General features: G+C 45.2%; 1 protein-coding gene across 1 annotated transcript; it reads right to left on the bottom strand.

The window, feature by feature from the left end:
- Positions 1-14,352: 14,352 nt before the first annotated feature.
- On the bottom strand, positions 14,353-20,160 carry LOC311122912 (uncharacterized protein; the record flags this gene model as incomplete). Its single annotated transcript, XM_084197215.1, has 2 exons — positions 14,353-15,706; positions 19,641-20,160. The coding sequence occupies 2 exons, from the start codon at positions 20,158-20,160 to the stop codon at positions 15,090-15,092; spliced, it is 1,137 nt and encodes a 378-aa protein (XP_084053341.1). The 3' UTR covers positions 14,353-15,089.
- Between the last annotated feature and the right edge of the window lie 7,304 nt (positions 20,161-27,464).

The following is a 27,464-nucleotide window of genomic DNA, read 5'->3' on the forward strand; positions in this document are numbered from 1 at the left end:
ATTAGCGCCTAGCCTAGTGCTAGGCTCAGTATACATTTTAACAAGTTTGCAAATGTAACAAACACATTAGGTTAAAGTTGACAGTAAATACGTAAACTTAGCTTAGCTAATGTACATAAACATGGTCTAAAGAGCGTCAAATGTTTCGGTTTTAAGTTACCTAGCAATCTACCGAGGTGGTTGAAAGAGTAACCGTGTTGTCGTTACCGACGAAGCGTCCCGTCCCGTTCACTAGATTACACGTCATTCAAGAAGCATCACCTGAAAACCCCACATCGCCATCTGCTGACTGGAGTGGTTAACGTAGTTAAGGAAAATATTCACTACATCGTTTACCCACTGTAGTCCAAAAATGTCATAATAATTAAAAAATAAGATATATTTTATCTTACGTCTTGCAAATAATACTTTAATATACACAGATGTAGAACCCTCATGAAAAATCCCCATTGGAAAAATCCCATAGGATTATTTGTATTTTTTTGTAACAATTAGTTTTTATCCAAACGGGGTTACGGGTACAGTTTTCATATTTGCACTTCATATTTTATATTCTCTTGTACCTATGGGCTGCCACTCGAAAGATAAAACAACAGACAAATGCAACAAGAACAGTATCAACAGTTTTGTAATATTTTTGGATATGGAAGGAAAATAAACAAAATGGAGCTCCATAGGCCAGCGTATCTGACCTGAATTGAAGATAAAGAACAAAGAGTTAGCTGGTAATATAAATGCTTCTTTCAGGTCTTGGAATGTCCTCAAACCATTACCATCCATGATATCACCAAGGGTATGGATACCGCATATGGACCATAGAGCCCCACGGTGGACACGTCATAATACCCATAAAACCCTAGCGGTCAAACAACAAAATGGTTTCCAATCTTTTTTTTTTAATTACCATTCATCTTTCCCATAGCTGATTTTAGAACCACTTCAAAATGTTTGTGTTTCATGTAGGCTTTGCCTGGTGTAAATGTCTCTCGGACAAGTTGACTTTTATCAATATATTCAGCTCTCTTTACTCTCTGATTCGAAAATGCTAATTGGCATCAAAGTAGACATCATGCAAGACTACAGTACAAATCCCTGCAAGCTCTTGCATGTGATCTCTAGCTGACCCCGTTTGCTGACAGCTAGCTAGCTACTAGCTGTGGTCCTTTGTAGCTCAGCTGGTAGAGCACGGCGCTTGTAACGCCAAGGTAGTGGGTTCGATCGCCGGGACCACCCATACACAAAAATGTATGCACGCATGACTGTAAGTCGCTTTGGATAAAAGCGTCTGCTAAATGGCATATTATATATTGATCCAAAACGAAATATTTTATTTTATTGTTCCATATTTTATTTAACTAATAGCTGTTGTCTTATTTATGCATTTTGTCTTGTGTCTTTGTACAGAATACTATCCTAGTAGCAGTCAGTTATTTACAATGTGACATGAATACTTAGGCTAGTTTTTTTTTTTTTGCAAAGACGCTAGCAAGCTAGCTAACTACCTACCTTGATTGTTATTAGCAACATACCCTTATTTTACCAGATCCTCTTCTCCTTTAGCAGGTGGAGGTCTATATTTAATCACTCATCATTTCTGCCAACTGTATGAATGAGGTGAAATCTATTTCAATTCATGGTGTCATAATGCACTGCTGTATTAAAGAAATTCAGAACTAACTTGACGACACGTTCTGTTGCAGATTCAAAGCCAGGTTAACTCATTGCAGAATGTACCCATAGTCATGAATGAATAAGCATATTTATATGACGAGAATGCACCTGGTCACCCATCAATCACGTCCAACACCTGAACGCCAACATTGACATTGTTTTTAAAGAAATCCAAATAGTAAACAATGCCTTTTATACATAACATATTAACATCTGACTTGAAGTAAAGATGAAATGATTTATTAAATCAATGCCACAAACCCGGGACATCGAAGAGCACCATGCTACCCATACTACTACAGTGTAAAACACAATACTGTGATTATTGGTGGGTGATTTACAAATGGAGAAACAACTGGATATGTTGAGGTAGGGTTAATATAAAATACTAGTGTAGTGTATTAAGATTATGACTATTCTAGTGGAACCTGAGGGGATGTTTATTTTAGTTCCAAAAGAGCCGTTTTTAGGGTGGACAGCAGGTGATTGGACAGCAGAGGGAGCAACCCATATTTTTGCATACCTTATAAGTATAGGCTAGACAAAGGAGAGGTTAGAACAGACAGATTATCTTTGGACACTGTTCTCCAGCCCTGCAGGGTCTGTAAACTTATGCTGACATCTTGTGATATAAATAAAACTTATAATCAAAGTACAGCCTAAGTGGACTCTTTGTTTGACAGCAATAATTACCAGCATTGACGCGATACTACACTAGGTCAACTCAAGCAGAATGAGAAAACACACTTTAACAGACTCAAAACAAGGAAGCCATGCCTAAACGCAGCTATATCAACGCCCTTCGTGTCAATGTAACAGGTCCATGTTGCTGCTGTCAATGGTGAGCAGCACATTTACCACTGTATTCATTCTGAACCCCAGTACAGCATTACACAGGTGGAAAAACGGTAGACCACAACAGAGTCTAGATGTTATCCAATCAGGAGGAGGAGAAGTGAAGGAAGCAGCATAGTGGTGGGTTTATACAGACAAGATGGAGAGTTCCAAGGTGTCCGAAGTTGAGGGACCACGGGTCAGAAAAGGCATCGTAAGGGTTTATAGCTAGACGGATGGGGTGTAACCGCTAGAGGGATGGGGTGTAACCGCTAGAGGGGTGGGGTGTAACCACTAGAGGGATGGGGTGTAACCGCTAGAGGGATGGGGTGTAACCGCTAGAGGGGTGGGGTGTAACCGCTAGAGGGATGGGCTGTAACCACTAGAGGGATGGGGTGTAACCGCTAGAGGGATGGGGGATGGGTTGTAACCGCTAGAGGGGTGGGGTGTAACCGCTAGAGGGGTGGGGTGTAACCGCTAGAGGGGTGGGGTGTAACCGCTAGAGGGGTGGGGTGTAACCGCTAGAGGGATGGGGTGTAACCGCTAGAGGGGTGGGGTGTAACCGCTAGAGGGGTGGGGTGTAACCGCTAGAGGGGTGGGGTGTAACCGCTAGAGGGATGGGGTGTAACCGCTAGAGGGGTGGGGTGTAACCGCTAGAGGGATGGGGTGTAACCGCTAGAGGGATGGGGTGTAACCGCTAGAGGGGTGGGGTGTAACCGCTAGAGGGGTGGGGTGTAACCGCTAGAGGGATGGGGTGTAACCGCTAGAGGGGTGGGGGTGTAACCGCTAGAGGGGTGGGGTGTAACCGCTAGAGGGGTGGGGTGTAACCGCTAGAGGGATGGGGTGTAACCGCTAGAGGGATGTAACCGCTAGAGGGGTGGTGTGTAACCGCTAGAGGGATGGGGTGTAACCGCTAGAGGGATGTAACCGCTAGAGGGGTGGGGTGTAACCGCTAGAGGGGTGGGGTGTAACCGCTAGAGGGGTGGGGTGTAACCGCTAGAGGGGTGGGGTGTAACCGCTAGAGGGATGGGGTGTAACCGCTAGAGGGATGGGGTGTAACCGCTAGAGGGATGGGGTGTAACCGCTAGAGGGGTTGGGTGTAACCGCTATAGGGGTGGGGTGTAACCGCTAGAGGGGTGGGGTGTAACCGCTAGAGGGGTGGGGTGTAACCACTAGAGGGATGGGGTGTAACCGCTAGAGGCGTGGGGTGTAACCGCTAGAGGGGTGGGGTGTAACCGCTAGAGGGATGGGGTGTAACCGCTAGAGGGGTGGGGTGTAACTGGGATGTGGTGTAACTGGGATGTGGTCCTCTGTAGCTCAGCTGGTAGAGCACGGCGCTTGTAACGCCAAGGTAGTGGGTTCGATCCCCGGGACCACCCATACACAAAAAAAATGTATGCACGCATGACTGTAAGTCGCTTTGGATAAAAGCGTCTGCTAAATGGCATATTATTATTATTATTTATTATTATTATTATTATTATTATTATAACCGCTAGACGGATGGGGTGTAACCGCTAGAGGGATGGGAGGTAACCGCTAGACGGATGGGGTGTAACCGCTAGAGGGATGGGGTGTAACCGCTAGAGGGATGGGGTGTAACCGCTAGAGGGGTGTAACCGCTAGAGGGATGGGGTGTAACCGCTAGAGGGGTGTAACCGCTAGAGGGGTGTAACCGCTAGAGGGGTGTAACCGCTAGAGGGATGGGGTGTAACCGCTAGAGGGGTGTAACCGCTAGAGGGATGGGGTGTAACCGCTAGAGGGGTGTAACCGCTAGAGGGATGGGGTGTAACCGCTAGAGGGGTGGGGTGTAACCGCTAGAGGGGTGGGGTGTAACCGCTAGAGGGATGGGGTGTAACCGCTAGACGGATGGGGTGTAACCGCTAGAGGGATGGGGTGTAACCGCTAGACGGATGGGGTGTAACCGCTAGAGGGATGGGGTGTAACCGCTAGAGGGGTGTAACCGCTAGAGGGATGGGGTGTAACCGCTAGAGGGGTGGGGTGTAACCGCTAGAGGGGTGTAACCGCTAGAGGGATGGGGTGTAACCGCTAGAGGGGTGGGGTGTAACCGCTAGAGGGGTTGGGTGTAACCGCTAGAGGGGTGGGGTGTAACCGCTAGAGGGGTGGGGTGTAACCGCTAGAGGGGCGGGGTGTAACCGCTAGAGGGATGGGGTGTAACCGCTAGAGGGGTGGGGTGTAACCGCTAGAGGGATGGGGTGTAACCGCTAGAGGGATGGGGTGTAACCGCTAGAGGGGTGGGGGTGTAACCGCTAGAGGGGTGGGGTGTAACCGCTAGAGGGGTGGGGTGTAACCGCTAGAGGGTGGGGTGTAACCGCTAGAGGGATGGGGTGTAACCGCTAGACGGATGGGGGTGTAACCGCTAGAGGGGTGGGGTGTAACCGCTAGAGGAATGGGGTGTAACCGCTAGAGGGATGGGGTGTAACCGCTAGAGAGTGGGGTGTAACCGCTAGAGGGATGGGGTGTAACCGCTAGAGGGGTGTAACCGCTAGAGGGATGGGGTGTAACCGCTAGAGGGATGGGGTGTAACCGCTAGACGGATGGGGTGTAACCGCTAGAGGGATGGGGTGTAACCGCTAGAGGGGTGTAACCGCTAGAAGGATGGGGTGTAACCGCTAGAGGGATGGGGTGTAACCGCTAGAGGGGTGTAACCGCTAGAAGGATGGGGTGTAACCGCTAGAGGGGTGGGGTGTAACCGCTAGAGGGGTGGGGTGTAACCGCTAGAGGGGTGGGGTGTAACCGCTAGAGGGATGGGGTGTAACCGCTAGAGGGATGGGGTGTAACCGCTAGAGGGGTGTAACCGCTAGAGGGATGGGGTGTAACCGCTAGAGGGATGGGGTGTAACCGCTAGAGGGGTGTAACCGCTAGAGGGATGTAACCGCTAGAGGGGTGGGGTGTAACCGCTAGAGGGGTGGGGTGTAACCGTTAGATGGATGGGGTGTAACCGCTAGAGGGATGGGGTGTAACCGCTAGAGGGGTGGGGTGTAACCGCTAGAGGGGTGGGATGTAACCGCTAGAGGGATGGGGTGTAACCGCTAGAGGGGTGGGGTGTAACCGCTAGAGAGTGGGGTGTAACCGCTAGAGGGATGGGGTGTAACCGCTAGAGGGGTGTAACCGCTAGAGGGATGGGGTGTAACCGCTAGAGGGATGGGGTGTAACCGCTAGAGGGATGGGGTGTAACCGCTAGAGGGATGGGGTGTAACCGCTAGAGGGGTGGGGTGTAACCGCTAGAGGGGTGGGGTGTAACCGCTAGAGGGATGGGGTGTAACCGTTAGAGGGATGGGGTGTAACCGCTAGAGGGGTGTAACCGCTAGAGGGATGGGGTGTAACCGCTAGAGGGATGGGGTGTAACCGCTAGAGGGGTGTAACCGCTAGAGGGATGTAACCGCTAGAGGGATGGGGTGTAACCGCTAGAGGGATGGGGTGTAACCGCTAGAGGGATGGGGTGTAACCGCTAGAGGGATGGGGTGTAACCGCTAGAGGGGTGGGGTGTAACCGCTAGAGGGGTGGGGTGTAACCGCTAGAGGGATGGGGTGTAACCGTTAGAGGGATGGGGTGTAACCGCTAGAGGGGTGTAACCGCTAGAGGGATGGGGTGTAACCGCTAGAGGGATGGGGTGTAACCGCTAGAGGGGTGTAACCGCTAGAGGGATGTAACCGCTAGAGGGGTGGGGTGTAACCGCTAGAGGGGTGGGGTGTAACCGTTAGACGGATGGGGTGTAACCGCTAGAGGGATGGGGTGTAACCGCTAGAGGGGTGGGGTGTAACCGCTAGAGGGATGGGGTGTAACCGCTAGAGGGGTGGGGTGTAACCGCTAGAGGGGTGGGGTGTAACCGCTAGAGGGATGGGGTGTAACCGTTAGAGGGATGGGGTGTAACCGCTAGAGGGGTGGGGTGTAACCGCTAGAGAGTGGGGTGTAACCGCTATAGGGATGGGGTGTGACCGCTAGAGGGGTGTAACCGCTAGACGGATGGGGTGTAACCGCTAGAGGGGTGGGGTGTAACCGCTAGAGGGATGGGGTGTAACCGCTAGAGGGATGGGGTGTAACCGCTAGAGGGGTGGGGTGTAACCGCTAGAGGGGTGGGGTGTAACCGCTAGAGGGGTGGGGTGTAACCGCTAGAGGGATGGGGTGTAACCGTTAGAGGGATGGGGTGTAACCGCTAGAGGGGTGGGGTGTAACCGATAGAGAGTGGGGTGTAACCGCTATAGGGATGGGGTGTGACCGCTAGAGGGGTGTAACCGCTAGACGGATGGGGTATAACCGCTAGAGGGATGGGGTGTAACCGCTAGAGGGGTGGGGTGTAACCGCTAGAGGGATGGGGTGTAACCGCTAGAGGGATGGGGTGTAACCGCTAGAGGGGTGGGGTGTAACCGCTAGAGGGGTGGGGTGTAACCGCTAGAGGGGTGGGGTGTAACCGCTAGAGGGATGGGGTGTAACCGTTAGAGGGATGGGGTGTAACCGCTAGAGGGGTGTAACCGCTAGAGGGATGGGGTGTAACCGCTAGAGGGATGGGGTGTAACCGCTAGAGGGATGTAACCGCTAGAGGGGTGGGGTGTAAATTTAGAGTGGTAGAAAGTGGCTTTAGCAGCAGAAACAGAGGAAGAGAATGTAGAGAGGAGGGAGTGAAAAGATGACAGGTCCGCAGGGAGTCTAGTTTTCCTCCATTTTCGCTCGGCTGCCCGGAGCCCTGTTCTGTGAGCTCAAATTAGTTGTCAAGCCACGGAGCAGGAGGGGAGGACCGAGCCGGCCGGAAGGATAGGGAACATAGAGAGTCAAAAGATGCAGAAAGGGAGGAGAGGAGGGTTGAGGAGGCAGAATCAGGAGATCGGAGGGAGAAGGATTTAGCAGAGGGAAGAGATGATAGGATGGAAGAGGAGAGAGTAGCGGGAGAGAGAGCGCGAAGGTTGCGACGGCACATTAGCATCTGAGTAGGGGCAGAGTGAGTAGTGTTGGAGGAGAGCGAGAGAGAAAAGGATACAAAGTAGTGGTCGGAGACTTGGAGGGGAGTTGCAGTGAGATTAGTAGAAGAACAGCACCTAGTAAAGATGAGGTCAAGCGTATTGCCTGCCTTGTGAGTGGGGCGGCAGGTAGCTTAGTGGGTAAGAGCGTTGTGCCAGTAACCGAAAGGTCGCTGGTTCTAATCCCCGAGCCGACTAGGTGAAAAATCTGTCGATGTGCCCTTAAGCAAGGCACTTAACCCTAATTGCTCCTGTAAGTCGCTCTGGATAAGAGCGTCTGCTAAATGACGTAAATGTAAATGTAAATGTATTGCCTGCCTTGTGAGTAGGGGGGGACGGTGAGAGGGTGAGGTCAAAAGAGGAAAGGAGTGGAAAGAAGGAGGCAGAGAGAAATGAGTCAAAGGCAGACGTAGGGAGGTTAAAGTCACCCAGAACTGTGAGGGGTGAGACATCCTCAGGAAAGGAACTTATCAGAATAACGTCTCATAACGTCTCCCTGCACATTAGTGGTTGGGTAAGCTAAGTAAAGGCTACATGTCTTATTAAAAGAACAGTGATGAGGGAAATAAACAATAGTGAGCGTTGCCCGGAGAGAAACTGGAGCGAGAGAGAAGGCCAACGATCCAACATTTTATTAATCCGCTCCTCACTCCAGCTCCACTCTGCTCACATCCTGGTTGGTACTGTATGGGCTGTCTGTCAGGTGAGTAGTATTGGTTGGTACTGTATGGGCTGTCAGGTGAGTAGTATTGGTTGGTACTGTATGGTCTGTCGGGTGAGTAGTGTTGGTTGGTACTGTATGGGCTGTCTGTCAGGTGAGTAGTATTGGTTGGGACTGTATGGTCTGTCTGTCAGGTGAGTAGTATTGGTTGGTACTGTATGGTCTGTCTGTCAGGTGAGTAGTATTGGTTGGTACTGTATGGGCTGTCAGGTGAGTAGTATTGGTTGGTACTGTATGGTCTGTCGGGTGAGTAGTATTGGTTGGTACTGTATGGGCTGGCTGTCAGGTGAGTAGTATTGTTGGTACTGTATGGTCTGTCTGTCAGGTGAGTAGTATTGGTTGGTACTGTATGGTCTGGCTGTCAGGTGAGTAGTATTGGTTGGTACTATATGGTCTGTCGGGTGAGTAGTATTGGTTGGTACTGTATGGGCTGTCTGTCAGGTGAGTAGTATTGGTTGGGACTGTATGGTCTGTCTGTCAGGTGAGTAGTATTGGTTGGTACTGTATGGGCTGTCGGGTGAGTAGTATTGGTTGGTACTGTATGGGCTGGCTGTCAGGTGAGTAGCATTGTTGGTACTGTATGGGCTGTCTGTCAGGTGAGTAGTATTGGTTGGTACTGTATGGTCTGTCGGGTGAGTAGTATTGGTTGGTACTGTATGGGCTGGCTGTCAGGTGAGTAGTATTGTTGGTACTGTATGGGCTGTCTGTCAGGTGAGTAGTATTGGTTGGTACTGTATGGTCTGTCTGTCAGGTGAGTAGTATTGGTTGGTACTGTATGGTCTGGCTGTCAGGTGAGTAGTATTGGTTGGTACTATATGGTCTGTCGGGTGAGTAGTATTGGTTGGTACTGTATGGGCTGTCTGTCAGGTGAGTAGTATTGGTTGGTACTGTATGGGCTGTCTGTCAGGTGAGTGGTATTGGTTGGTACTGTATGGGCTGTCGGGTGAGTAGTATTGGTTGGTACTGTATGGTCTGTCTGTCAGGTGAGTAGTATTGGTTGGTGCTGTATGGTCTGTCTGTCAGGTGAGTAGTATTGTTTGGTACTGTATGGTCTATCAGGTGAGTAGTATTGGTTGGTACTGTATGGGCTGTCGGGTGAGTAGTATTGGTTGGTACTGTATGGTCTGTCAGGTGAGTAGTATTGGTTGGTACTGTATGGTCTGTCAGGTGAGTAGTATTGGTTGGTACTGTATGGGCTGTCTGTCAGGTGAGTAGTATTGGTTGGTACTGTATGGGCTGTCTGTCAGGTGAGTAGTATTGTTTGGTACTGTATGGTCTGTCAGGTGAGTAGTATTGGTTGGTACTGTATGGGCTGTCGGGTGAGTAGTATTGGTTGGTACTGTATGGTCTGTCTGTCAGGTGAGTAGTATTGGTTGGTACTGTATGGGCTGTCAGGTGAGTAGTATTGGTTGGTACTGTATGGGCTGTCTGTCAGGTGAGTAGTGTTGGTTGGTACTGTATGGGCTGTCTGTCAGGTGAGTAGTGTTGGTTGGTACTGTATGGGCTGTCTGTCAGGTGAGTAGTGTTGGTTGGTACTGTATGGGCTGTCTGTCAGGTGAGTAGTGTTGGTTGGTACTGTATGGGCTGTCTGTCAGGTGAGTAGTGTTGGTTGGTACTGTATGGGCTGTCTGTCAGGTGAGTAGTGTTGGTTGGTACTGTATGGGCTGTCTGTCAGGTGAGTAGTGTTGGTTGGTACTGTATGGGCTGTCTGTCAGGTGAGTAGTGTTGGTTGGTACTGTATGGGCTGTCTGTCAGGTGAGTAGTGTTGGTTGGTACTGTATGGGCCTTTAGGTTCCTCTCCATGTGTGGGCTGTTGGACTGGCCTGTGTGGTACAGTCTTTAATATGTGTAGTAGTTTGTTGCATTGTATTGCTTAGTTTATCATTTGTGTCAACTTTGAATTCAATCTAAGCTACAGATTGTTAACTTCCTGCATTTTGAGAGCAAGCATCCCAAGTCTCCATTGGTCCCTGTACTAGTTGATGTGCAGGCATCCCAAGTCTCCATTGGTCCCTGTACTAGTTGATGTGCAGGCATCCCAAGTCTTCATTGGTCCCTGTACTGGTTGATGTGCAGGCATCCCAAGTCTCCATTGGTCCCTGTACTGGTTGATGTGCAGGCAGCCCAAGTCTCCATTGGTCCCTGTACTGGTTGATGAGCAGGCATCCCAAGTCTCCATTGGTCCCTGTACTGGTTGATGAGCAGGCATCCCAAGTCTCCATTGGTCCCTGTACTGGTTGATGAGCAGGCATCCCAAGTCTCCATTGGTCCCTGTACTGGTTGATATGCAGGCATCCCAAGTCTCCATTGGTCCCTGTACTGGTTGATTTGCAGGCATCCCAAGTCTCCATTGGTCCCTGTACTGGTTGATGAGCAGGCATACCAGTGGTACGGCTTTTCTCCTGTATGTATTCTCTCATGTTTTTTCAGGTCCCTTAACTGGGTAAAACCCTTTACACACAGGGGGCAGGGGTAAGGCTTATCTCCTTTGTGTGTTCTCTCATGTCTTTTCAGGCTCGCTAACAAGGAAAAAATATTTCCACAATGGAAGCATTGGAAAGGTTTATCTCTTATGTGTGTCCTCTCATGTCTTCTCATGTTCCCTAACTAGGTAAAACGCTTTCCACACTGGGAGCAGTGGTGTGGTCTCGCTGGTTTGGACGTCTCTGGTTCCTCTGAGTCTGGTCTCTCTCCTGCCAAAGACAGTGTTTATTTAAAACAGAGAGACCTGAATGAAACCTCCACATGACAAAACTGTCTTCCTATTATATTTAATCCAAATCAGATCCCTCAACAACCTGAGGCCATATAATATTTTTTGAAAAACTTTGGTGATTTTAAAAACAAATGATGTAGAGCTCCAACTCGAATCTTGCTCTCATGGAAAGCCATGTCTTTAGGCTGAGCAGAGCACTATAATAATAGATATTGAGGACTACAGTATTTCAGTCAATGTCATAGGCTGCATTTGATCCATTATAAAAGGAGCTTTAAGTAATATTTTTGCATTGTAAAATCAGAAAATGTTATTGCGCAAACACACAATTGCATTCTAATGGTGCAGCCTTCTTATTGGTTAACAAAATAAGTATATTGTTGCCAAATTGACTGAGGCCAGCAGTTCTCAAATTTTCAAATTGACTAGGTCCAGCAAAGGGCAAGCATAAAACATGTAGAAATCTATCAGCCCCAGTCAATTTGACAACAAGAGATTTGTTTTGTTGACCAATAAGAAGGCTCAATAACATTTTCCTGTGTTTTATATATATATATATATATATTATATGCTATTTCTGTTTTGTTTTACCATTTTAACTGAAAACAATCACAGTAAGGTACTTAATTTAACGCAGAAATGATTTGATATTGAGATAAAAAATGTCTGCATTGGACCTTTAAGGACATTTTCTGAAATTGCGAAAATATTACATATAGCTCCTTTAATAATGTTTTGTTGGTGGCCCACTTTTTGATGGTTAACACATTTTACAGTGTGACTTTAAAGGGATAGAGAGAGATTCTGCAGGTACAGTAGCATTCGCTAACGTAGCTGTAGCCTTGCAGTCATTTCACCAACGTTAGTTAGCAGTGGCTCTCAAAACTACAGTGAGGGGAAAAAAGTATTTGATCCCCCGCTGATTTTGTACGTTTGCCCACTGACAAAGAAATGATCAGTCTATAATTTTAATGGTAGGTTTATTTGAACAGTGAGAGACAGAATAACAACAACAAAATCCAGAAAAAAAGCATGTCAAAAATGTTAGAAATTGATTTGCATTTTAATGAGGGAATAAGTATTTGACCCCCTCTCAATCAGAAAGATTTCTGACCATGGCCAAGACCAAAGAGCTCTCCAAGGATGTCAGGGACAAGATTGTAGACCTACACAAGGCTGGAATGGGCTACAAGACCATCGCCAAGCAGCTTGGTGAGAAGGTGACAACAGTTGGTGCGATTATTCGCAAATGGTAGAAACACAAAATAACTGTCAATCTCCCTCGGCCTGGGGCTCCATGCAAGATCTCACCTCGTGGAGTTGCAATGATCATGCGAACGGTGAGGAATCAGCCCAGAACTACACGGGAGGATATTGTCAATGATCTCAAGGCAGCTGGGACCATAGTCACCAAGAAAACAATTGGTAACACACTACGCCGTGAAGGACTGAAATCCTGCAGCGCCCGCAAGGTCCCCCTGCTCAAGAAAGCACATATACAGGCCCGTCTGATGTTTGCCAATGAACATCTGAATGATTCAGAGGAGAACTGGGTGAAAGTGTTGTGGTCAGATGAGACCAAAATCGAGCTCTTTGGCATCAACTCAACTCGCTGTGTTTGGAGGAGGAGGAATGCTGCCTATGACCCCAAGAACACCATTCCCACCGTCAAACATGGAGGTGGAAACATTATGCTTTGGGGGTCTTTTTCTGCTAAGGGGACAGGACAACTTCACCGCATCAAAGGGACGATGGACGGGGCCATGTACCGTCAAATCTTGGGTGAGAACCTCCTTCCCTCTGCCAGGGCATTGAAAATGGGTCGTGGATGGGTATTCCAGCATGACAATGACCCAAAACACACGGCCAAGGAAACAAAGGAGTGGCTCAAGAAGAAGCACATTAAGGTCCTGGAGTGGCCTAGCCAGTCTCCAGACCTTAATCCCATAGAAAATCTGTGGAGGGAGCTGAAGGTTCGAGTTGCCAAACGTCAGCCTCAAAACCTTAATGACTTGGAGAAGATCTGCAAAGAGGAGTGGGACAAAATCCCTCCTGAGATGTGTGCAAACCTGGTGGCCAACTACAAGAAACGTCTGACCTCTGTGATTGCCAACAAGGGTTTTTCCACCAAGTACTATGTCATGTTTTGCAGAGGGGTCAAATACGTATTCCCCTCATTAAAATGCAAATCAATTTATAACATTTTTGACATGTGTTTTTCTGGATTTTTTTGTTGTTATTCTGTCTCTCACTGTTCAAATAAACCTACGATTAAAATTATAGACTGATCATGTCTTTGTCAGTGGGCAAACGTACAAAATCAGCAGAGGATCAAATACTTTTTTCCCTCACTGTACATACTAATCCGGTTCTGTACACTGGGTCATATTGTTTACCCAGTAACTGATGCAGTGATGCTTACATGAAATCAATACAGTAAGAATCTTTGTGGACTCCATTTATTTATTTATTAGGATCCCATAATTAGCTGCTGCCGAGGCAGGGGCTATTCTTCCTGGGGTCCAAAACAGGAATCAAAACACAACATCTAAAATACATGATATACATACACTACCAGTCATATATATATACTACCAGTGATATACATAGCACTACATGAACATTATAATGTAGTCACTTAGCAGACACTCCCATCCAGAGAGACCCACAGCTAGTGCATTCATCTCAAGATACCCCGGCCAGACAACCATTTATCACAGTGGTGTCACAACCACGTATCACATTATCACTACATAATACAATACATAATACAATACAACATCTATAAAAATGGCTGTCTCTTCACACTCCCCAAGGTGTTTTTTTGTCTGTTTTTTAAATCTGGCTTTATTGCGATCTTGAGTTACCTGGGGTGGCAGAGAGTTACATGTAGTCATGGCTCTATTTAATACTGTGCGTTTCCCAGCCTCTGTTCTGGACCTGGGGACTGTGAAGAGACCGCTGGTTGCATGTCTTGTGTGGTACCCATGAGTGTCCGAACCGTGTGCCAACTGCTTGATCAGACAGTTCGGCACCTTCAACACATCAACACCTCGCACAAAGACCAATAGTGATGCAGTCAATCTCTCCTGAACTTCTAACCATCTAAGCGCTGCCGGTGCCTCACCCGACTTGATGACTTCCGTCGACAGTCGGCTATTTTCACCTTACCGCTCCAACAGTATCTTTGCCTTTAGCTTGTTGACTAGGACACAAATTAACTCAATGAAACAAAACAACTACATTCAAGAGGCTTCAAGGTTATATATTTTTTTTAATCACATTCTATTAATCAAATAATCTACATTTTAAAATAACCAAATCATTTAATGAATGTCTAAGGGTTCAAGCTTGTATTCAATCAAAATCCATAATCAAAATAAAATACACATTTAAAAATATGATTTTAGACTTGATTGTACAAACTCCTCCTTATTCGTTACGGGTTCATATTTGCATTCAATCAATCAAAATCCATAATCAAAATATGATACATTTTAGACTTGATTGTACAAACTCCTCCCACCCCTGCTCCTTATTGGTTGCCACACCTCAGTCAACCTCATCAACCTGAAAGGGGAGGGGCTAGCCCTTTAAATGCCCCCACCTGCAGTCATTAGGCCTCTTTCAGCCAAACCAGCATGGAACCCTAGAGATGCCTTATTGACTGTGAATATTGCATGAATGTGGTGTGTGGCGGCCAAGGTATCTCTTTAGTATTGTTATAGTAGATTTATATTGTTTGTAGTTACCTCTGATAAAGACTTCTTATTAATATATAAAGCCTGTTTATTGATACAAATCTTACTGAGTGTTGATTCATATTGTATATAGATTTAGAACTTTGTTTGGAGTATATTTCATTTACTGCCCATGTTTGACTCTGTTTCCCTTCAATATCCTAGTAAAACCATCCTTACTTCTACAATCATCTATCCAACCCATGGAAGACCAAAGAGCAAAACCTGTTTTAATAAAAAGTCAAAAGCCTACCCAGACATACCCATTGGGTTACCTCCCACCATTATACCCATATGATTTATATTTGTGAGTCAGGTTTCAAATAAACAATATGATTGATATTTGTGAGTCAGGTTTCATATAAGATTTCATATAAAAAAACAAAAAAACACACATTTCATGTTGCATAAACAAAAACACAAATTCCCAGTCAAAAACATAAGTCAGAACACAGCCTCTCTATTCTCTCATGTGATTTCAGGTCCTCTGACTGGGAAAATGTCTTTCCACAATGAGAGCAGTGGAAAGGATTTTCTCCTAAATGTGTTCTTTCATGTGATTTCAGGTGCTTTAACTGCTTAAAAATCTTTCCACACTGGGAGCAGTGGTAAGACTTCTTTCCAGTGTGTATTCTGTTATGTATTTTCAGGCTACCTAACTGGGTGAAACACTTGCCACACTGAGAACATTGGTATGGCTTTTCTCCTGTGTGTGTCCTCTCATGTCTTTTCAGGTTAACTAACACGGTAAAACTCTTTCCACATTGGGAACATTGGTAAGGCTTTTCTCCTGTGTGTATTCTCTCATGCCTTTTCAGGTTAACTAACACGGTAAAACTCTTTCCACAGTGGGAACATTGGAAAGGCTTTTCTCCTGTGTGTGTCCTCTCATGCTCTTTTAGGTTACGTAACTTAGTAAAACTCTTTCCACAGTGGGAGCAGTGGTGTGGTCTTGCTGGTTTGGGCGTCTCTGGTTCTGGTTTCCCTGAAGGACTCTTCCCGCTATCAGAGAATCTCTTCCCGCTGGAGTGAGAATCTGGTCTCTCTCCTGTCAAATACATAATATTTTGTTAAACAGAGAGACCTGAATGAAACCTACACACAACTTTCTTCCTATTAGGGTTGCAAAAATCTGGTAGCTTCCACAAAATTCTGAGGTTTTTCAGATATCCTGGTTGGAGGTAGAAGTCTAGGAACGGGTCCAACTTTTTGGACCCGTTCTGAAAGGGACCTGGGGCTTTCCCACCCGGCTCCGATATCCATAAATACAGTTTTTAAATAGAGACTCGTTCCGAACAGATCCGAGGACAACTAGACCCGCTCCGTATAAACCTTGGTCGAATCCAGACCTGGTCCGACCAGAGTGAGGAAAGCAGCAGAAAATTTTATTTTTATGCTGCTACATTAACTGAAGCTGATAAAGCACGAGAGGAGGGAGAGAGGTGCCGCTCTAGCAGGCGGGGGAGGGGCCGTACTGTGAGCGAGTGACATGAGACAGTAACCAAGCCGACACGTGCTATAATAGACTAATAACTGCCATAGCTAGGTTATTTATCCAATATGATGATGCTGTACCTGTCATGGACTGCATCAAACAGGGAGAAGCTAGTTAAGCTACATAGCTAACGTTAGCTAGCTAGGCTAATTGAGGCTGCAATGCATGTGTTCTCATCCTACAGTTGTAAATAACTCCATTCAGAATATTAAGTAGCGGCCTACCTGTTGTCTCTTGGTCGTTGTAGCCTATCCTTCTCCTTTAATGTTAATTCCATCTTCTATTAATTTGATATCTCCTAACTTTTGCCACCCGGAGGCTGTAGCCTAGTGCCACTTTGGTGACTTATGATTGGCCAACAACAAGCTGCACGTGCCACGCTCCGCTCGTGAAAAGCCAGAGCAGCAGCAGCATAAATGATAACATTCATCTCTCTTTACTGCAGCAGTCTCGTTCGGATCTGTACGGGCCCTTCCGGGAAAATATCAGTTAAAATTACACATACCCGAGACTCCTGACAATCATACCAGATCCGACCCAGAGCCTTGACATTATTTAGAATTTTGGATCCAGACCCGTTCGGGTCTCGGGTTTTCGGGTACTGGTGGATCCGTGAAGACCACTAGTTGGAGGATTCTATAATAATAGATCATGTCATGTTTATAGGCTGATCAGAGCTCTATAATAATAGATCATGTTTATAGGCTGAGCAGAGCTCTATAATAATATATCATGTTTATAGGCTGAGCAGAGCTCTAGAATAATAGATCATGTTTACATTTTTTTTTACATTTTTTAGTCATTTAGCAGACGCTCTTATCCAGAGCGACTTACAGTTAGTGAATACATATTTTTTTATACTGGCCCCCCGTGGGAATCGAACCCACAACCCTGGCGTTGCAAACGCCATGCTCTATCAACTGAGCTACATCCCGGCCGGCCATTCCCTCCCCTACCCTGGACGACGCTGGGCCAATTGTGCGCCGCCCATGAGTCTCCCGGTCGCGGCCGGCTGCGACAGAGCCTGGATTCGAACCAGGATCTCTAGTGACACAGTTAGCACTGCGATGCAGTGCCTTAGACCACTGCGCCACTCAGGAGTACATTATTATGTTATAGGCTGATCAGAGCTCTATAATAATAGATCATGTCATGTTTATAGGCTGAGCAGAGCTCTATAATAATAGATAATGTCATGTTTATAGGCTGAGCAGAGCTCTATAATAATAGATAATGTCATGTTTATAGGCTGAGCAGAGCTCTATAATAATAGATAATGTTTATAGGCTGAACAGAGCTCTATAATAATAGATCATGTTTATAGGCTGATCAGAGCTCTATAATAATAGATCATGTTTATAGGCTGAGCAGAGCTCTATAATAATAGATAATGTCATGTTTATAGGCTGAGCAGAGCTCTATAATAATAGATCATGTTTATAGGCTGAACAGAGCTCTATAATAATAGATAATGTCATGTTTATAGGCTGAGCAGAGCTCTATAATAATAGATCATGTTTATAGGCTGAACAGAGCTCTATAATAATAGATAATGTCATGTTTATAGGCTGAGCAGAGCTCTATAATAATAGATCATGTTTATAGGCTGAACAGAGCTCAATTGGTAGAGCATGGTGTTTGCAACGCCAGGGTTGTGGGTTCGTTTCCCACGGGGGGGCCAGTATGAAAAATATAAAATAATGTATGCACTAACTGTAAGTCGCTCTGGATAAGAGCGTCTGCTAAATGACTAAAATGTAAATGTAATGTCCTAAAACGTTTTGCAGTTGTGTGGTATTACCCATAGGTCTATGCCCTCACAATGGCCTGTGCACATTTCCTGCCCCGTTCCGTATCTCAAAGCCATATAAATAATATTGGTTGTAAAATTATTTTAGAGGAGAGTGGCTCATTACAGCAGCAGGCCCCAGCGAAACAGGCGCACACTTTCATTACACGAATCATGAGGATAATGCACTTGACTGTTTGACCAAATCACGGTTTTAGCCAACCAAAAAAGTTGAGTGAGGTGACAATGTAGAAAGGGCTCTTTTCTATGTTTAGGCTCCCTTTCCATGTTGTCCGGTCCATGATCTCGTCTGTCTAACTGATGGTCCATGATCTCGTCTGTCTAACTGATGGTCCATGATCTCGTCTGTCTAACTGATGGTCCATGATCTCGTCTGTCTAACTGATGGTCCATGATCTCGTCTGTCTAACTGATGACAGGGTCGAAGCAGGTCTCTTTGCTGATGCTGCGTTTGACTTTGAATGTGAGTTTGCGCGACCTCAGCTCAGCCTATCAGAAAACCGGGCCGGCCCATCTTGGTAAAGGGGGGTGGTTCTAAGGTATTTTAGATGTATTTCTAAGTTGAATGGGATTCTATGGGAAAATTGCACAACATGATATGTCTATAAAGTATCTAAATATGTGGGATATGGACCAACAACTGGGATATCTAACAGCAGTATAGGTAGGTGCTAAAACAGGTACAGGTCAAAATGGGGGATGTCCTCCTTTAAGTGCTCTTTGCTGAAACACAAACTCCAGATTGTGACTTTACGTTAATTAAATGGGGTTTATACAGCCATATTTATTGACAACCCCTACTTAATCAAATAACTGATGTTTTACCAAAAAATCTACACTATAGGTGTAAGCAGTGGTCCAAGTAAATAATTAAAAGTTACCAGCACAGCACACCCATTGACGATACATTAGAATTTGCTAACGGACTAAAAGATTATGCGGTAATGAGAAACGTGTGTTTCGGTAATGAGAGGCCCTTAGCTTCATCTGGAAGTAATAGGAGAATGACATTATGAACAAACAATTGACCTTCACCACTAAAGCCCATTCATGCCTCCATGTTGGTAATGGTTCTCTAAGTATTTGAATTTTTTTTGACATTTCGGTTATGACAAGGTCAAGTGTCAAAGGGGGTGTTTAAGAATAAGATCCTCATTCTGACGGCGTATAAGTAAAACATGTTAACTTGCTTTGTGCTCATCTAAGGACTACTACTCCATTAGATGATGCATCATGGGTGAATTAAACTTTATAAAAACAAATATTGGGAGTTTTTACAGCAACTTGAAGTGTTATGGTAATGAGAAATATGTCCACAGACACTTTATGAGAATCACCTATCTTTCACCACATGATTTAGGAACCTAATTTCAACTGTCCATTATTCCTGACTTAGAGAGGAACTATTTAGATTTTTTTTTTAAAGGAAAATGAACAGATTTTTTACAAATCACTTAATGTCAATAGCTCATTCACAGTGTGAATCCAACTAAGGATTGTTCACAGGGTAGGTGTTCCCATAGGATTGTTCACCTTATGGTTTTCCCATTAAGCACTTACACGTTTTTATATAAATATTTGAAACTTTTCAATTTCAATAGCTCGTCTTCAACCATGTGACCTACCAATATTCAAGGACTGAAGAGTTTGTGTCCCAGTTTTTAAGACAGTACTTACTGGTGTTACTCAGATCTCCTGTCTCCTCATCCTCCTCTTTCAACGTGACAGTAATCTCCCCCTCCTCCTTCACTCCGAAAACTCCTTCCTCCTCTTCCTCTTCTTTCACTGTAACATCTTCCTCTTCTTTCACTGTAACATCCTCCTCTTCTTTCACTCTGAAAGCTTCTTTCTCTTCTCTCACTGTAACATCCTCTTCTTCTTTCACTCTGAAAGCTTCTTTCTCTTCTGTCACTGTAACTTCTTCCTCTTCTTTCACTGTAACATCCTCCTCTTCTTTCACTCTGAAAGCTTCTTTCTCTTCTCTCACTGTAACATCCTCTTCTTCTTTCACTCTGAAAGCCTCTTCCTCTTCTTTCACTGTAACAACTTCTTCTTCTTTCACGGTAACAGCTTCACCCTCTACTTCTATTTTGACAGTAACAGCCTCCTCTTCCTCCTCCTCTTCCACGAGAGCTTCTTTCTCCGTCCAGCAGACCTCCTCTTCTTTAGCAGGAAGGGATCGACTTAGTGAGCTCATGGTCGGGGATGTTAGCTAGCTAACTAGCATTAGCGACTAGCCTAGTGCTAAGCTAACTTAGCAAGCCAGTTACCTGACAAATAACGTAAATATTACATGAAATGGGCCAACAAGTAGACACGACAGAAGTATGTTTAAAACACAGTGACTAATATACATCAAAACAGACTAAAAATATGTAATGTTCTCGGCAATGTTGGCTACGGAGGTGGCTGACTTACTGTTGATGAAGTGTCCCGTCCACTACATTATACGTCACCTTAACAGCATCGCCTGAAAAATGCACATCGCCATCTGCTGACTGGAGTGGGTAACGCAGTTCAGGAAAATAAATATTTTATGACAACAAATATATTTTTCATTTGTCTCATCGAAGTATAATATTACATGTAAACGTACAAAGAGAAGCATGTGTTGATTGATTAGTGCAGATTTTTATGAGTGAGAATTTAAATACTATATGACACTACAGTAGTAGGCCTGATTACCAACATTTACATTTTAGTCATTTAGCAGACGCTCTTATCCAGAGCGACTTACAGTTAGTGAATACATATATATTTTATACTGACCCCCGTGGGAATCGAACCCACAACCCTGGCGTTGCAAACGTGAGAATGTAAATACTATATGACACTACAGTAGTAGGCCTGATTACCAACAATGACGAGACAGCCTACAGGGAGGAGGTGAGGACCCTGGCGGAGTGGTGCCAGGAAAATAACCTCTCCCTCAACGTCAACAAAACGAAGGAGCTGATCGTGGACTTCAGGAGACAGCAGAGGGAGCACGCCCCTATACACGTTGACGGGACCGCAGTGGAGAAGGTGAAAATATTCAAGTTCCTCTGCGTACACATCACTGACAAACTGAAATGGTCCACCCACACAGACAGTACCGGGGGAAAAATACCCGCCCTCCAGGACACCTACAGCACCCGATGTCACAGGAAGGCCAAAAAGATCATCAAGGACATCAACCACCCGAGCCAATGCCTGTTCACCCCGCTATCATCCAGAAGGCGAAGTCAGTACAGGTACATCAAAGCTGGGACCGAGAGACTGAAAAACAGCTTCTATCTCAAGGCCATCAGACTGTTAAATAGCCATCACTAGCAGGTTTTGGCTTCACCATTATGGGGTATTGTGTGTAGATTGATGAGGAAAATGTTTTATTTAATCAATTTTAGAATAAGGCTGTAACGTAACAAAATGTGGAACAAGGGAAGGGGTCTGAATACCTTCCGAATGGATGTACTAATCCGGTTCTGGACACTGGGTCATATTGTTTACCCAGTAATTTAGGTTGCAGTGATGCTGACATGAAATCAATACAGTAAGAATCTTTGCAGATGTATTTATGTATTAGGATCCCCTAATTAGCTGCCGAGGCAGGGGCTATTCTTCCTGGGGTCCAAAACAGGAATCAAAACACAAAAAATAAAATACATGATATACATACACTACCAGTCAAAAGTTTGGACACGCCTACTCATTCAAGGGTTTTTCTTTATTTTTTTTACTATTTTCTACATTGTAGAATAATAGTGAAGACATCAAAACTATGAAATAACACATATGTACTCCTGAGTGGCGCAGTGGTCTATTCCTGTGCCACTAGAGATCCTGGTTCGAATCCAGGCTCTGTCGCCGCCGGCCGCGACCGGGAGAGTCATGGGCGGCGCACAAGTCGTCCAGGGTAGGGGAGGGAATGGCCGGCAGGGATGTAGCTCAGTTGATAAAGCATGGCGTTTGCAACGCCAGGGTTGTGGGTTCGATTCCCACGGGGGGCCAGTATACTTTTTAAAAAATATGTATTCACTAACTGTAAGTCGCTCTGGATAAGAGCGTCTGCTAAATGACTAAAATGGAATCATGTAGTAACCAAAAAAGTGTTAAACAAATGAAAATATAATTTGAGATTCTTCAAATAGCCACCCTTTGCCTTGATGACAGCTTTGCACACTCTTGGCATTCTCTCAACCAGCTTCATGAGGTAGTCACCTAGAATGCATTTCAATTAACAGGTTTGCCTTGTTAAAAGTTAATTTGTGGAATGTCTTTCCTTCTTAATGCGTTTGAGCCAATCAGTTGTGATGTGACAGAGTTCAAGTCACAGACACATCTCAACATCAATTGTTCAGAGGGGACTTTGTGAATCAGGCCTTCATGGTCGAATTGCTGCAAAGAAACCACTACTAAAGGACACCAATAAGAAGAAGAGACCTGCTTGGGCCAAGAAACACGAGCACTGGACATTAGACCGGTGGAAATTTGTAATTTGGTCTGGAGTCCAAATTGGAGATTTTTGGTTCCAACCGCCGTGTCTTTGTGAGACACGGTGTGGGTGAAAGGATGATCTCTGCATGTGTATTTCCCACCGTAAACCATGGACGAGGAGGTGTTATGGTGTGGGGGTGCTTTGCTGGTGACACTGTCTGTGATTTTTTAGAATTCAAGGCACAATTAACCAGCATAGCTATCACAGCATTCTGCAGCGATTCGCCATCCCATCTGGTTTGGGGTTAGTGGGACTATCATTTGTTTTTCAACAGGACAATGACCCAACACACCTTCAGGCTGTGTAAGGGCTATTTTACCAAGAAGGAGAGTGATGGAGTGCTACATCAGATGACCTGGCCTCCACAATCCCCTGACCTCAACCCAATTGAGATGGTTTGGGATGAGGCGGACGGCAGAGTGAAGGAAAAGCAGCCAACAAGTGCTAAGCATATGTGTGAACTCCTTCAAGACTGTTGGAAAAGCATTCCAGGTGAAGCTGGTTGAGAGAATGCCAAGAGTGTGCAAAGCTGTCATCAAGGCAAAGGGTGGCTATTTGAAGAATCTCCAATATAAAATACCACTTTTTTGGTTACTACATGATTCCATATGTGTTATTTCATAGTTTTTATGTTTTCACTATTATTCTACAATGTAGAAAATAGTACAAATAAAGAAAAACCCTGGAATGAGTAGGTGTGTCCAAACTTTTGACTGGTACTGTAGCACTACATGAACATACTAATGTAGTCACTTAGCAGACGCTCCCATCTAGAGACCCACAGCTAGTGCATTCATCTCAAGATACCCAGGCCAGACAACCATATATCACAACCACTTATCACATTATCACTACATAATACAGTACAACATCTATAAAAATGGCTGTGTATCTTCACACTCCCCATAAGGTGTTTTTTTGTCTGTTTTTTTTTTATCTGGGGTTAGTACGATCTTGAGTTACCTGGGGGGGTAGAGTTGTATGTATTTTACCCATTTTCGTGATATCCAATTGGTAGTTACTGTCTTGTCCCATTGCTGCAACTCACTTACGGACTCGGTTCTTGACACACTGCTCGCTTAACCCGGAAGCCAGCCGCACCTATGCGTTGGAGGAAACACCGAAGTCATCGTGCATGCGCCCGGCCCGCCACAAGGAGTTGCTAGAACGCGATGGGGCAAGGACATCCCGGCCGGCCAAACCCTCCCCTAACCCAGATGACGCTGCGCCACCTCATCGGTCTCCCGGTCGCGGCCGGCTGCGACACAGCCGGGTTTGTAGTAACGCCTCAAGCAGTGTGATGCAGTCCCTTAGACCACTGCGCCACTCGGGAGGCCCTGGCAGAGAGTTCCATGTAGTCATGGCTCTATTTAATACTGCGCCTTTCCCAGCCTCTGCTTCTACTTCTGCATTGCTTGCTGTTTGGGGTTTGAGGATGGGTTTCTGTACAGCACTTTGTGACATCTGCTGACGTAAATAAGGGCTTTATAAATAAAATGTGATTGATTGATTGATGTCCAGACAGGTGTGTGTGTGGGTGGGTGTTTGCTAGGTGTGTGTGATTGATTGATTGATTGTGGACCTGGGGACTGTGAAGAGACCGCTGGTTGCATGTCTTGTGTGGTACCCATGATTGTCCGAACCGTGTGCCAACTGCTTGATTAGACAGTTCGGCACCTTCAACACATCAACACCTCGCACAAAGACCAATAGTGATGCAGTCAATCTCTCCTCAACTTTGAGAAAGGACAGATTGACATGCATGTCATTGACATTCGCCCTCCTTGTCCATTTAAGCGCTGTCGGTGCCTCCCCCTCCTTGATGACTTCCGTCGACAGTCGGCTATTTTCACCTTACCGCTCCAACAGTATCTTTGCCTTTAGCTTGTTGACTAGGACACAAATTAACTCAATGAAACAAAACAACTACATTCAAGAGGCTTCAAGGTTAGAATAAAAAAAGAATCACATTCTATTAATCTAATAATCTACATTTTAAAATACCCAAATCATTGAATGAATGTCTAAGGGTTCAAGCTTGCATTCAATCAAAATCCATAATCAAAATAAAATACACATTTAAAAATATGATTTTAGACGAGATTGTACAAACTCCTCCTTATTCGTTACGGGTTCATATTTGCATTCAATCAATCAAAATCCATAATCAAAATATGATACATTTTAGACTTGATTGTACAAACTCCTCCCACCTCTGCTCCTTATTGGTTGCCACACCTCAGTCAACCTCATCAACCTGAAAGGGGAGGGGCTAGCCCTTTAAATGCCCCCACCTGCAGTCATTAGTCCTCTTTCAGCCAAACCAGCATGGAACCCTAGAGATGCCTTATTGACTGTGAATATTGCATGAATGTGGTGTGTGGCGGCCAAGGTATCTCTTTAGTATTGTTATAGTAGATTTATATTGTTTGTAGTTACCTCTGATAAAGACTTCTTATTAATATATAAAGCCTGTTTATTGCTACAAATCTTACCAAATGTTGACTCATATTGTATATATACTGAACAAAAATATAAACGCAACATGCAACAATTTCACTGATTTTACTGAGTTACAGTTCATATGAGGAAATCAGTCAATTGAAATAGATTCCTTAGGCACTAATCTATGGATTTCACATGACTGGGAATACAGATATGCATCTGTTGGTCACAGATACCCCCCAAAAAATGGGCCTCAGGATGTCGTCACGGTATTTTTGTGCATTCAAATTGCCATAGATAAAATGCAATTGTGTTCATTGTCCGTAGCTTATGACTGCCCATACCATAACCCCACCGCCATCATGGGGCACTCTGTTCACAACGTTGACATCAGCGAACCGCTCGCCCACACGGTGCCATACACGTGGTCTGCAGTTGTGAGGCCAGTTGGACGCACTGCCAAATTCTCTAAAACGATGTTGGAGGTGGCTTATGGTAGAGACATGAACATTCAATTCTCTGGCAACAGCTCTAGTGGACATTCTGGCGGACATAAGGTTTCATATAAACAATTTGATTTATATTTGTGAGTCAGGATGCATAAACAAAAACACAAATTCCCAGTCAAAAACATACGTTTATTCTCTCGTGATTTCAGGTCTTCTAACCAGGAAAATGTCATTCCACAATGAGAGCAATGGAATGGCTTCTCTCCTGAATGTGTTCTTTCATGTGATTTCAGGTGCTCTAACTGGTTAAAACTCTTTCCACATTGGGAGCAGCGGTAAGACTTCTCTCCAGAGTGTATTCTGTTATGTATTTTCAGGCTACCTAACTGGGTGAAACTCTTGCCGCACTGAGAACATTGGTAAGGCTTTTCTCCTGTGTGTGTCCTCTCATGTCTTTTCAGGTTAACTAACACGGTAAAACTCTTTCCACATTGGGAACATTGGTAAGGCTTTTCTCCTTTGTGTATTCTCTCATGCCTTTTCAGGTTAACTAACAGGGTAAAACTCCTTCCACAGTGGGAACATTGGAAAGGCTTTTCTCCTGTGTGTGTCCTCTCATGCTGTTTTAGGTTCCGTAACTTAGTAAAACTCTTTCCACAATGGGAACAGAGGTGTCGTCTTGCTGGTTTGGGCGTCTCTGGTTCTGGTTCCCCGGAAGGATTCTTCCCGCTGTCAGAGTGAGTATCTGGTCTCTCTCCTGCCAAAGACATAGTATTTTGTTAAACAGAAAGACCTGAATGAAACCTACACATGATAAAACTTTCTTCCTATTAGGGTTGCAAAAATCTGGTAGCTTCCACAAAATTCAGAGGTTTTTCAGATATCCTGGAATGGAGGTAGAGGTCTTCACGGGTCCAAAAAGTTGGACCCGTTCCGAAAGGGACCTGGGGCTTTCCCACTTGATATGCATTAATACAAAAATATATAAAGACCCATTCTGAACGGACCCTAGGACAATTAGACCCGTTCTCGACCCGAGTGAGGAAAGCACCAGCTACTTTAGCGCAGTGGTCTAAGGCACTGCATTACGGTGCTAGCTGTGCCACTAGAGATCCTGGTTCGAATCCAGGCTCTGTCGTAGCCGGCCGCGACCGGGAGACCCATGGGGCGGCGCACAATTGGCCCAGCGTCGTCCAGGGTAGGGGAGGGAATGGCTGGCAGGGATGTAGCTCAGTTGGTAGAGCATGGCGTTTGCAACGCCAGGGTTGTGGGTTCGATTCCCGGTCAGTATAAAAAATAAAATAATAATGTATGCACTCACTAACTGTAAGTCGCTCTGGATAAGAGCGTCTGCTAAATGACTAAAATGTAAATTAACCTGAGCTGATAAAGCACGAGAGGAGGGAGAGAGGTGCCGCTCTAGCAGGCGGGGGAGGGGCCGTACTGTGAGCGAGTGACATGAGACAGTAACCAAGCCGACACGTGCTATAATAGACTAATAACTGCCATAGCTAGGTTATTTATCCAATATGATGATGCTGTACCTGTCATGGACTGCATCAAACAGGGAGAAGCTAGTTACAGTGAGGGAAAAAAGTATTTGATCCCCCGCTGATTTTGTACGTTTGCCCACTGACGAAGACATGATCAGTCTATAATTTTAATGGTAGGTTTATTTGAACAGTGAGAGACAGAATAACAACAAAAAAATCTAGAAAAACACATGTCAAAAATGTTATAAATTGATATGCATTTCAATGGCGACGGACGCTACCTGCCCCAATGTATAGTGCCAACTGTAATGTTTGGTGGAGGAGGAACAATTGTCTGGGGCGGTTTTTCATGGTTTGGGCTAAGCCAATAGTTCCAGTGAAGGGAAATCTTAACGATACAGCATACAATGACATTCTAGACAATTCTGTGCTCCCAACTTTGTGGCAACAGTTTGGGGAAGGCCCTTTCCTGTTTCAGCATGACAATGCCGCTGTGCACAAACAGAAATTGTTTGTCGAGATTGGTGTGGAAGAACCTGACTGGCCTGCACAGAACCCAGACCTCAACCCCATCGAACACCTAAAGGATGAATTGGAACGCCGACTGCGAGCCAGGCCTAATCGCCCAACATCAGTG

Source organism: Coregonus lavaretus (assembly GCF_964263955.1).
Source record: "Coregonus lavaretus genome assembly, contig: HAP1_SCAFFOLD_102, whole genome shotgun sequence".
NCBI lineage: Eukaryota > Metazoa > Chordata > Actinopteri > Salmoniformes > Salmonidae > Coregonus > Coregonus lavaretus.